This window comes from Fundulus heteroclitus, chromosome 6 (genome assembly GCF_011125445.2).
Source record: "Fundulus heteroclitus isolate FHET01 chromosome 6, MU-UCD_Fhet_4.1, whole genome shotgun sequence".
Taxonomy (NCBI): Eukaryota; Metazoa; Chordata; class Actinopteri; order Cyprinodontiformes; family Fundulidae; genus Fundulus; species Fundulus heteroclitus.
Window position 1 is genome coordinate 1,392,934 of NC_046366.1, and position 13,165 is coordinate 1,406,098.

Genomic DNA, 13,165 nt, shown 5'->3' on the forward strand with positions numbered 1-13,165 from the left:
GGGCAAAAGAAATTTAAGACCTATTAAAAGATGTTAAGACTTTACCATGATAATTCTGTAAATTTAAGAATTTTTAAGGCCCTAAATTTAGCTGCTCAATAAAATACAAAGAAAGAGTAATGGGAAGAGATCCTTACCAAAATAAACCTGAGTGAGTTTTAAGTATCCTCAATAGAAAAAAACACAAATCAAAATTAATGTATAATTCACTGCTTGAGGGATATATATTTTTTATTCATTTGAGTACTGTTGAAAATCAGATGGCTATAGCAACATACCAGGATTATTTTTTCAGAGAACTCAAAACATTAACAGAGAAGTACAAACATAAACAAGGAAAATAATTTCATTTAATTTAAAAGCCGTTCTTTACACAACTGTTTTCCATTTTCTGTGTAAAATTAAATCATTAAAGGGTTTTAAATTAATAATGAAAAAGCTTCACATGGATGGCTTTATTGAAATCCTCTTCTAATCTTGACTCTCACTCTTGCTTTTTGGAGCGTCCCCTGAATGTATCCATAAGGTTGAAGGCTCCCAGGTACTGACCCAGCAGAATGCCCTGCTTTGTGGGCAGGAAACTGTTAAGAGAAATACAAAGAAATATTTAGAGTACAGGAAGATTTTTTAATATTAAACCTTTGACTCTATTACACAATCAGAAAGATAGCCTGAGGGAATAGAAAAGGCAGATTTTGGATGATGATTACATTTATTAAGAGGAAAAAAGCCATCCAGACTAACCTGACCTGCCCTTCATTACATAATGACTATACCTTTGGGCTTGAGTTCCATTGTCAGTGTCAATGTCATGTCAATCACAAATTTAACAATCCAACCAGAAAACAGATTGCTTTGGCTGTCAGGGTTGCACTCTACTGACCTGCATTAGCAGCAGTAGGCTTCAAACTGGCTGAAGCAGCAGGCTTCTGCTACTGTGAACCTTTAACATTATATGTTGAAGGGTGCATCCTCCACCTTTAACATTATAGTTAATGTTAAAGGTGGAGGATGTCACTCTGGTTGAAAACTTGATTTTCAAAAAATATACAATTGATGAATGATTTTCTTTTTGTTCCACTAAATGTTAATGCATGTAAAAATTTTGCCTATTTGAGCAGCAGAAGTGCTAATGGCGTCTTCCGTCTTTACCATGCACTACTCTTCCAGGGCTTGCAGCTCAGTGGCACGCAACCCTAACATCCAAACCTATCTGTATTCTGATTGGATTGTTAAATTTGTTATTGACATGACATTGACCAATCATCTGACAGGAAGAAAAAGCCATACACAATTTGTGTTTTGCAAGTGGATTTTTGCTAAACAGACCTCACACAAATTACAAAAAATATAACTTGTGTAAAAAATGTGTAACTTGTGAAATTATGTTCTACAGATACAAATATGTTTTACATACACATAAATTCCTATTTATTGATGCACAAAGATAATATTATGAGACATTGGTTTACAATGTTGAAACATTTATTATTACATTTTCTGATTTATAAACACAAAATATATATGACTGTAATGTGTGCCCATAAAAAATCATACTCATCTGATTATTGGCAAATCTGTAATACCAAGAAAATAGATAAAACAGAATCTGTCTGACAAGATAAAGTACGGTAAGATATCTCAAAAAGCAAGATAATCAACTTTCTTATCCTTTGTATTCTTTTTTAATCTTTTCCACACTATAATGTGAAAAAAACTGTCACCTTTGTTCATTGTCTGTGGTTTGTTTTCTGTACTGTTAGCCGGAGTGTCCAAAAACAATAATTTCACTATGGTAACACGTGGTGAATCTTTGAATCTTAAAAACAGCTGAGAAATAAAGTCATTGACATCTATCACTCTGGAAAGGGATTCAAACAAATTTTTAAGGCTTTGGGACTACAGCAAACCTATTAATCCGCTGAGAGCATTGAGAGCTCACCCAGGAGGTCACAAAAGAATCCAGAGCAATTTAAACTCAGATGGCATGACCTGCTTCAAGTATCATTTTTTGCTTTAACAATGGGAAAGAAACTGGCCAAACTGGCCAAAGATGAGAGTTCAAGGCCAGACCAGGGGTGAACCAAAATAGATCAGTGACCTGTCTCAAATGTACCAAAGAACATCTACAACACTTTGGGGAAAATATTTGACAAAAGTGGAGCTTTTGGGAAGTTATGTTCTGTTATATCAGGCATATCATTATCACCACTTTTCAGAAACAAGCTTTTGAAACAGAACTTGACATAAGCAATGAAACAATGAATTCCTTTTTTCTGTCCAAAAATCCTGAAGGAGAATTTACTGCCATCAGTGTGTGACCTAAAGCTCAGGTGCAATTGGGTTATAGAGTATAAGAATGATCCTAAGCCAAGGCAAGTCCACTTCTGAATGTCTGAAAAGCAAAATAGAAGATTCTGGAATTGCTTGGTCAAAGTCTAAATTTAAATGTATTATACAGGCTATTGTGTTCTAAAAACCTCCAATGTTGTTGAATTAAATCAATTCTGTCCAGAAAACAGACATACTGAGAGGTTTAACTGAACTAAAGCAATTTTAACTTATATTAATCATGTGAACTGAAAAACACACTCAAAAAAATCCTGAACAATGACTTCATTATAAAAATGAAACTTCTTTTATTTCATCACAGGAATTGCTTTGACTAGACAATCCCATGACAATACTCATGGGATTAGATGTTTTAACAAAGCAATCTGGTGAAACATGAAATCCAATACATGGGTAAAAAAATGTATTTGTAAAAAAAAAAAAAAAAAAAAAAAAAAAAAAACAGGACTCCATAGAACCCTACTGCCAACTTAATTAGATCTCATTAACACCAACCGTTATCCATGACACTCACAGTGGCATCAGAAATAACTTGGGCTAAGGCTGCTTATATTGCTAATGCTAATGTTTTGCACAAATGTTTTTGACTATAGAACTGCTAATTAACAGTTGGTCTGTCAGCAGGGAAAGCTCAGTGGGAACATTTCGTTAAATATTTGGTGGTGATCTGCGGGCAAAACTTTTAGAGAAAACCTTCTACAAAATGTCAACTTCCACCTGAAGTCCTGATGGTTCAGGTCTGCAGGAGGTCTGCTGCTGGATACTACTCTATGTGGTTTCACACTGGCTAAGTAGTTTCAACAATTTGTTTTTGAACAGTTGGAAGCCTCGAAAGCAACAGGTGTTTTACATTGTTCCCGGAGCAATATCAGAATTTTGGTGCTATGGGGAGCTTGCTGTTTTGTGACACTTGCTTTGCTGTAAAGGGATCATAGGTCCCTATGTTTCTCCAGAACACCTTTAATGTACAATACAAAAAAACTCAAAACTCAATGAAAGGTCAAATAGGGGACATTTGAACCCATTAGGCAGGAAATAGAATTATGTGTAAATAAGTTAAAATTAGTAAAACAAAAAGGCCAGAGAACACACAAACACAGACAACTATGATGCGTTGACTTCCATAGTTAAAGGAGCAATAAGCGATGTTTCACAACTAGGTGGTGCTTGAGCACTGCCTGTAGACAATGCCTCTCTCGATGTCCATTCCAGCTACAAACTGGCCCCTCCTTTCCCTTTTCACGTGTTGCCTCCTATGCACATACTTAAAAGGAGAAATTCCCAGCAAAACAGCACCACCTTACGGAAGAACATTTCTAGTAAAGAAGTAAGTACCTCATAACTTTATAATGCTGTTAGCAAGAGAACATTTTGGTCTGCTGGGTATGCTTTCCGCCACATAGTACCAACGCTGTAGTGCTCTGATGGTGGCGTTTTAGGGCAGGGTTGGGCTAAGCCCTCAGTGCCAGCTGTTCACGTGCATGTACATGCACACGCAGCCGGCCCGGCTAAGCAAACAAGAAACTGGACAACAACACACAGAGATGCTGTGTGACGTCATACCTTAGTCCATCTGAAATATTACCTTTAGTTCTTCAAATCACAATTTTTTAGTTCCTTCTATAGATAATTATAGAATTATCCTAATATTATATTCTCTAAAATAATGAAATTTTGCTTATTGCTGTTTTAATGTTTAATTTAATTCTTATTGCATTTTCATTTATTTTTGTAGGACATCATGTTAGGGTGCAGGTCTCCCTTCTGCACTATGGACAGTTCCAGATCCTTCCACCATCCACTCTGCCCTGCTTCACTCCATGCTGGATCAGTTTCACCTGCTGCAATAATCAAGTCCGGACTCAATACACCTGCCAGCTCTCCTATATAAGCCCTCTTCAGTCTGCTCCTCGTCGCTGGGTCATCTGCATTCACTCCTTGTTGCCTGCCTGAGTCTCACACCTTCTAGCCTGAGATCCCTAGCTGTGACGCCTTGCTCAGCCAACTGCCTGCTCCAGCTTCACCGTGTCTCTACCCTCAGCCATCTCCTCCATCACTCGTCTGCTCCTGTCTGGTACAGTCTCTGGTCTCCATCTCCATTACTCAAAGCCTTCAATAAAGCTCCTTAAACGTAGCTCTGTGTGTGTGGTGGTGTTCGGGTTCATCAGAACAAATCCTGACACATCACTGAAAAGAAGAATGAACCAATGTTCACAGATAAGAACTTAGATTTTCTCTATATATCATGGTGTTTAAACAAATCGGTTTGAGGTGCTGGGTCATACAGATCTGTAGACCCGCCAGGGGTGCTTTTCAGGGTGACTTTCTACCAATGACCTAACAAGGACCCTGCACTGGAATTCATGCCGTGAACTGTGCAACACACAGACCCAAGTAATCTTAATTTGTTGGGATTGTTTTTCTTTTGTTGAAAGTAGGCTGACAGGAAAAGGGTACTGAGAGAGGGGGAAGACATGCGGCAAAGGACCGCAGGCCGGAGTCGAACCTGGGTCAGTCACGTTGAGGACTGAGGCCTACATACATGGGACACCCGTGCTACCTCAGTGCCACAATGGTGCTCACTTACCCTGAAACAGTCAAGAGCACTAAGCTAATTGTCTGAGGTTTAACAGGTCAAACATCCTTCAAATCATTTTTTTATTTTTTCTGCTTCTCAGTCAATGCGAACGCTTTTATTTTCTCTTCTCTCCTTACCTCTCTCTTTCCCCCTCTCCCTCCTCCATTTCACTGACTGCTTCTATGAATCTTTTTTGGAGCCTATTTTTACACATCTTCCAAATTGTAAATGATGGATCTGGTCAGCTGGACTATCAATGCAATTGATCAAATTTTCTCAACAAGAAGGCTGGGTGAATGGGAGTGATCTTGAAGAAAGCTGGAAGCTGGACTCTGACAGAATGATCATAATTTTGGCTGTTGTGGAATCATCATTGAGAAGAACCAGAGAGAACTATAAGATAACGTCATCACTATCAGACTCTGGATGCTAGAGCTATCTGCCACAGTTCACAGACTAACACACACGCCTGCGCACACACATGATTACACTAAAACACACAGGCACACTGCCTCTACTGTTCTTTATTCCCTTACTCTGATGCTTTCTTTTTTCATGTATAGTGTCAGAAATGTCAGATCAGAGACCTCAAGCTGTAGCTTTATGAATAGGAACAATAAAGCTTTGAATTTCTAGTGATGAAGCTCATTGCAGTGAAAATGTATTATGAATAGAAACTATTCTCTAATTTTAAGCTGTGGTTTAAAAAGGTCATATCAGAGACCTTAAGTTGTAGCTTTGAGTAATGTATGAATAGAAACATGTAATGCCAATTCAGACGTGATGGGCTTGCATTAGTTTGGGACACGACGGACTGCATTTCCCATGATGCAATGTGGTCAAAATGGCCACCAACTCTCATCATGCAACACGGCCCAAAAATGGCCGCTGCCCTAACAACAGAGCGGAGAGATAACGTTGCTAGGGAAAGGTATAACACCCAGCAAAACACGGCAATCTCCCTTCTTCTTGGCATTCCGCCAGTCAGGGAAGGCACGCAGCTGCTGCCTGATATCTCCCAGTGATCGGAAGAGGACCCCGCTTTTCTTTGGCCAAACAAAGCGACTGTAAGCCCGGAGAGGGAGACGAAGGAACTTTCTCATCCCTGTCCCGCTGCAGCCTGCGGACAACTGCGCCGTCAAGACGCCTTCAGGATGCCGCGTTACTCGGAGCGCTCCCGAACCCAGCCAGGACAGCCCTGATTCACAAGTAAACGGGATTTTTTCCCCCCTTTTATTTCTTTTTCATCCACAGGGGTGGTTTAGAAGTGCCTGGGCAGGTGTAGGAACTTAGTAAATGCTTTTTACTGTTTTTAACCGTTGAATATCTTTCTATGTGTGTGCATGCCTTTTTTTTAAGCGATTTTTGTTGTGTTTGATTTGTGGTTCGTAAAGACTCCGCCACGGGTCCTTCTGTAACTCTTTCTCCATCTTCTTCCATCTTTCCCCCTCTCTCTCTGCTCTCCTTATCAGCGGAGGCGATCTTTTTGTTTGAAACTTAGTTTGCTGTTTTTCTTTAAACTCATCAGTTAGCCGCGCCCTCTTGAAGCGAGGTAGTGCCCCATCAGCGTAAGCGTGGTTACGTCATTAGGACCTCCCCTCACGCATCACGCAAGGGTGCAGAGCATACGTCATCATAGTCGCCATCTTGGGAGGGTGTCGAGTAACTGTGGTTAGCTCAGCTGAACTAAGATTTGTTACCTCTCATTTTAATCCATTGTTTGTTTTTCTCTTTTATTTCCACATATATTCTGCATGTTTAGTTTAGTAGTGAGTAAGAGTTCCAAGGTTGTTGAATCAGAAAATTACTGTAACAGGGAATTTCTTTTGGTTTAATAAACAACAACTGTGGAATATAAATTGTTTTGTGTTCATTCCAATTCACAGTTGCATGGTTATTCAGAATTCAGAGCTAACCTCCTCTCGAAGTTAACATCTGATATTAACACAGAGACATTATCATTGGATTGGTGATAAGGAATAAGGATTTAAACTCTAATTGCAGTTACATTGTGGTTCTCATAGTCTGCCGGATAAACCTCTTCGGACCAGATAATTTATTCCAGCATAAATGAGTTCATACCAGCTAATTAATTAATGCATTACTAGTATAAATCATTACAAGCTTCTAGCCTGGCATCACCACCATTTGAACTATATTTTGTTATAGCTAAATTTTTATGGAGGACCAAGTCTTCCATATCTAAAAATAAATACAGAAATAAATAAATGCTCAATAAATAAATAAGCATACAATTAATTGCCACCAAATTAATAAATGTAGGTAGAAATTAAATTATACAGTGAGACATAAATGTATATATCTCTTTTAATTAGCTTATTCTTTTATTCGCCTTTGTAATAATTACCTTATTTATTTATTGTGCGTTATAATCTTCAACTTTATTTATTAAATACTTATATTTTTTAAGTATTTATTTTTGTGCATGTTATAATATTTTTGTCTGTTTTATTCTTCCTTTGTATTTTTTTACCCTATATATTTCTGTGATGCTATTTATTTCTGCCTGTCCTTTTTACATTTCTGCCTGTCATTTTTACATTTCTGTATGCATTTCTCCCTCATTATGCAAATGAGGAGGGGCTGTGTCTTAAGGGCTCAACTTCTTCCCATTGGTTGGTTAGCATTTTACTGCATCGGTCAAATCTACATGGCTTTTCCCCGCACTAAAGCTTAAGTAATGTCAAACTCATCAGTCAGACGTTCAGTGTCCAACCTCTTACGGGAAGCTGCTAATAGACTGGAAGAATTAGAAGTACATTTGGGATCTGAATGTTTTTCTGAGGTTTCAGATTCGGTTTTTCCAGATCAGTAACTCATCGGCGGATGATTTCTTCTACAAAACAGACACCTCTCCGCAACCACAGCAAGGGAGACACTGAGCTACAACCATAGTTTCCTCAAAACGAGTCTCCCATCGCGCTGGGTGAATTACATTAGACCCTATGCAGAGCTCGCTTGATAAGAGCATGGAAGGCTACCGCATCAAATTCCTTGGCTAACCTTGAACACATCCTCTCTTCATGTCACTCAAGCTTAGCAGATGGTAAGTTTCGGTGGCGTCATGACCAGATCCTTGCTCAATTGGCCGATGGCATCGAGCAGGCAAAGAAAAGGGCAAGACAGATGTCCAAAGGGCCTCGTTTTATACATTTTATCAGGGCAGGAGAAAATGGAGCAGCAGGAGGGAGGAGCAAGGGGATCCTGGCCACGGCAAATGACTGGGAGATGCGCGCCGACCTAAAGAGGCAGCTCAAATTCCCTGAGGAGATAGCCCACACTAGCCTGAGGCCTGACATTGTTCTGTGGTCTAAAGGTACCAAACAGGTGGTGCTCATCGAGCTGACTATCCCCTGGGAAGAGAGGATGGAGGAGGCCTATGAGCATAAGCTCAATAAATACCAAGCCCTCATCCTAGAGAGCCAGCAAAATGGATGGAAGACCTGGAATCTCCCAGTGGAGGTGGGCTGCAGAGGCTTTGCTGGACGGTCGCTTTGGAGAGCCTTTGGACTGCTGGGAATCGAAGGGCTTGCCAGGAAGCGGCTTGTAGCCAATGCCACCAAGCGGGCAGAGGAGGCATCTCGCTGGATTTGGATGCAGCGGGAGGTGCGGTGGCAGAGCCGAAGCACTAAGTGAACGAAAACTGAAGACAGAGTTGGGTGGCATTCAGTGGGGGTGGGTCCAGGACGCTGGATCTGCCGTTGAGCCCCTCCGAGGTGTCATGGGCTTAAATTAACGAAACACCAGTGAAGGGGGGTGCCCATTTGATAACCTGCTGAAGCTACCCAACTCCTATTCCAGTCACAGAGACCGAGTGGAGCCTTGAGGGAAGGAGGCAGAGAGAGAGAGCGATGCCACAGGCCCACAGATGGTGCAGGGGCAAGTAACTGTAAAGGTGGGCGAGTTGCGATACCCTTATCGTATTTTGCATATATGAAAAAAGTGTAGTCAAGGATTTACTTAGCTTATTCCTTTGTTAATGTAATGTTAGTCTTTTCCTATTCAATATTTCCCTCTAACGTTTTTCTGTTCATGTACAGCATTTTGAATCATCGTTACTGAAAAGTGCTATATAAACAAACTTGCCTTGCCTTGTAGTAGAGTTCTAACCATGTGCATGTGATTTAACAGGCCTATGTGTGCATATAAGCATTTAAAGTGGGAATAAAACTGATGTTATTCCACTGCACTCCTCATTATAGTTAACTTTTTTTAATGGTACTTCGCCAATAGTTGAAAAAATAGATTTTTCGGTTTACTTTTTTTTTTTTTGTTAGATTAGTTGGATTTTAAGTGTTTTCACAGTAGTGTTAAATATCTTCAACATATCCTAAATATGGCTGGAAAAAATAGGCTGATGTAGGATGTCCACATGGTTATATGCACAAAAGCTGTACATCTTCATACAAGAACAGACTTATTAAGGGTGACTGTGGCTTAGTGAGTACAGTAATCAGAAACAGAAGGTTGTGGCTTCAATTCCAGTTCCTCTGTCACATGTTGATGTACACCTGGGCCAGGCATTTAACCCCAAGTTGCCTACTGATCTGCGTATCGTTGTATGAATGTGTGCGCATTACTGTGTGTGATTAGGTGAATGTGGCTATAGTGTATATAGCTACTATATAATGTAAAGCACTTTGAGAGGTCAGTAGACTAGAAAAGTACCATATAAAATTAGTCAATGTACTAATTAAATAGAAAAGAAATTAGAACATTTTTAAATGTTAACATGTCAAAAGATTTGCATATAATTCCCTTGCAATTAACTGCAGCTGAAAAGTTACAGACAACTAAAAGTTATCATAATGCTAATTTGGACTGAAAATTCTGGAGGGAAGCTAGCGTGAGTAGAATTGTTTTTCTCATTCTCCCAATTGAAAACAACACAAATTCCTTCTCTACACTGCAGAAATGTGGCTTTCAATGTAGCTGTACAGCTGTCCATCCATCCATCCATCCATCCATCAATTTTATTCCGCTTATCCGGGAACACGGGGGTAGCAGCTTCAGAAGGGAGGCCCAGACTTCCCTTTCCCCAGCCACTTGGGCCAGCTCCTCCAGGGAAATCCCAAGGCGATCCTAGGCCAGCCGAGAAACATAATCCCTCCTGAGTCTCACTCTGGGTCTTCTCCCAGTGGGACGTGCCTGGAACACCTCACCAGGGAGGCGTCCAGGAGGCATCCTAACCAGATGCCCAAGCCACCTCAACTGGCTCCTCTCGACGTAGAGGTAGGTGGTGGGCTAAAATCTGTAGGATGACTTTTCGTATGAACTGTCAGGGGGCAACTTTTTTCCACCGGGATAAGTTGCTACACATAGTGATCTGGCGAGGAAAAAGAAATAGCCCAGTCCATCCATCCATCCATCCATTTTCTGACATGATTGTACCTGCTGGGTGCCGGTGCCGATCTCCAGCTGTCAATGGCCGAGAGGCGGGGTACATCCTGGAAAGGTCCCCAGTTCATCGCAGGGCAGAAATAGCTCAGTCTTTTGCCCATTTTATTGTGATGTCACCAAGTCCAAATCTCAAACTCTCTCATGTTAAAAGCACAGAACTATTAAACACATAAGAACATGCCATTAGCACACTACTGCGCTGAAGCAAAAAAAAAAAAACCTTTTTGCGCATACAGGCTCTGCACAAAATGTACAATCAGACAACCAAATAACACACAAGATCACTTTAACAATCATAATATATCAACCGGAAAAAAATAAAACTTTTATTAAAAGCTTCCTAACATGAGTTGTAAATCTACCTTAATATAAACTTAATTTCTCTTACAGGGACATAGCTCAATCAAACATTTCTCTTTCACACAGCCATGAAATATTTTTAAGTTGATCAGTAGAACTCATCCCATCTTGGGCATTGACATTGACCAAACACTTGATTAACCATTATTCTTTTCTTGTTTTATTATCCATCCATCCATTTTCCAAATCGCTTAATCCCTCATGGGGTCGCGGGGGTTGCTGGTGCCTATCTCCAGCGTTCACTGGGCGAGAGGCGGGGTTCACCCTGGACAGGTCGCCAGTCTGTCGCAGGGCAACACAGAGAGACAAATAGGACAAACAACCATTCACACCTAAGGACAATTTAGAGAAGACAATTAACCTAACAGTCATGTTTTTGGACTGTGGGAGGAAGCCGGAGTACCCGGAGAGAACCCACGCATGCACAGGGAGAACATGCAAACTCCATGCAGAAAGACCCAGGGGTGTACTCGAACCCAGGACCTTCTTGCTGCAAATCCAGATGACCCCAAAACTGCTTCCGACTACATTGAGTCATTCACCCATTCACTCATAGGAGTGTAGTTCAAATCGTGGAGAGCTACAGTGCACCAGCATATTATTGGGAGGGTAGGCAACCATCCCCCAACCCTAATTCACATCTTAATCCAAAATCCAACCCCTAGCCCAAAAAAGGAAGGACCAAAAAAGGTCCTCATTTACATCAAAGTCCTCACTTTAGTGGCAAAATAAGAAAAATATGTTCTCACTCAGCTGGAAGTGCAAGTGCACATACACACACAATTTGGCAGCAATTACACTAGCTTTTCAAAAAACATTTCCCAAATACCAATTGTTGTGAATTATTTGTTGGTGCCAGAGTTATGCTTGTCCCTCACCAAATCAATGCATCTTAGCAGCTTTTAAATGACTAATAAACGTGAATAACAATGACTTGTCTTCAAAGAGGGAACAAACAATGGCAAAAGAATAAAAAACATTGTTAAAGACCTGAGTACAATAGCTTTTATGTGAAAAGAAAAGATGTGACAGTCAAAGTACGTTCAAGAGACAATCTTTCCAATAAAGAATAATAATTGGTCATATAAATGGAGATACAAGAGGGGAATTGTCTGTGTGTTTGCAGTGCCATCCTGGTCACATTACCATGAGTGTGGAAATCAACTTCCTACCCCAGGAGAACCTTCATAAACAGCATGTTTTGGCAGAGCCTCTGTCTCATGTCTGTGGAGACTTACATACATATACATACATACATACATACATACATACATACATACATACATACATACATACATACATACATACATACATACATACATACATACATACATACATACATACATACATACATACATACATACATACATACATACATACATATATATATACACAGACAGACAGACAGACAGACAGACAGACAGACAGATAGATATGTGTGTGTGTGTATGTAAGTCTCCACAGACATGAGACAGAGGCTCTGCCAAAACATGCTGTTTATTTATTATGTTTATTTATTGTAATATATACATACAAACCCACTGTAGCATTTCTGGGATGGTCATATTTTGCAGCAACTAAAAATAATTTTGAAAAGTTTAACTTTCAAAAAAGATTGCACAGCCAATATGAAACAAGAAATCTCCAGTGTTACTTTTTACCATTTCAATTCTTAACAAGTGTATACAACTTACCTGCCTAAACTTACAAAACTACTGGGAGTAAGTTTGGATCATAAATCTAAATAATATCAAATATAAAGAAACAAGGGAAGTGTGAAAAACTCTTGCTTTTCCGGTTTAAGGTCAACTGATCCAACATAGCTGTATTCATGGTAACAAGGCATTGTTAAATTGCAAAACATGTTTTAACCACAACTCAGAAATATCGAAGTCTATCCTAACTATTAGTGCACATTTTCCCAGTTCTACTGTAATTAGTAAATATTCAAGAACCTAAATGTTCCAATGCTGAAACAGTACTCTTCTCTTGTGGTTCTTCTGTGGCTGCCGTCTGCGTAGCTTAGTCATTCTCTGTCATTTTATTGACTTCCTTCTGAAGCACACTGACTGCCGTTTGTTCGGTAACTGGGTCAAAATAACGACCCTTGTACCTCGGGTCAAGGATCGATTCCTAGTAGTAAAGCAGTTTGGAAAAAACGCTTTCAAATGGCTCATATACAGCTTCCAGTAAAGTAGCATTTGCTGTGCGCACCCCACTATCTGTGTCAGCTACCTTGCTCAACAAATGCTTCAGTGCCACAACAGATGGAATCACGTCTGAGGCAGTAGCAAGTTGTGAGCTTATCCCCCTGGTTAACACTAGCATTACCAGGGTTTTCGACCTCCCCCTGAAGTCCCGAAAGAAGGTCAAAAGACCCTGAGTCCAAACTGACGACTCTGGTGGCTCAAATTAGCATCCCTTGTTCAATTGTATATAGGGCCATTGCCTGAG

General features: G+C 40.1%; 1 protein-coding gene across 2 annotated transcripts in view; it reads right to left on the bottom strand.

Moving 5' to 3' along the window:
- Positions 1 to 200: 200 nt before the first annotated feature.
- Positions 201 to 13,165, bottom strand: part of LOC105920835 (short chain dehydrogenase/reductase family 16C member 5) — a 60,881-nt gene continuing 47,916 nt past the window's right edge. For both annotated transcript variants that reach the window (XM_036137820.1, XM_021312868.2), the window contains one exon: positions 201 to 581. In XM_036137820.1, coding sequence (XP_035993713.1) covers positions 485 to 581 — 97 coding nt within the window. In that variant the 3' untranslated portion in view covers positions 201 to 484. The remainder of the gene's footprint in view (positions 582 to 13,165) is intronic.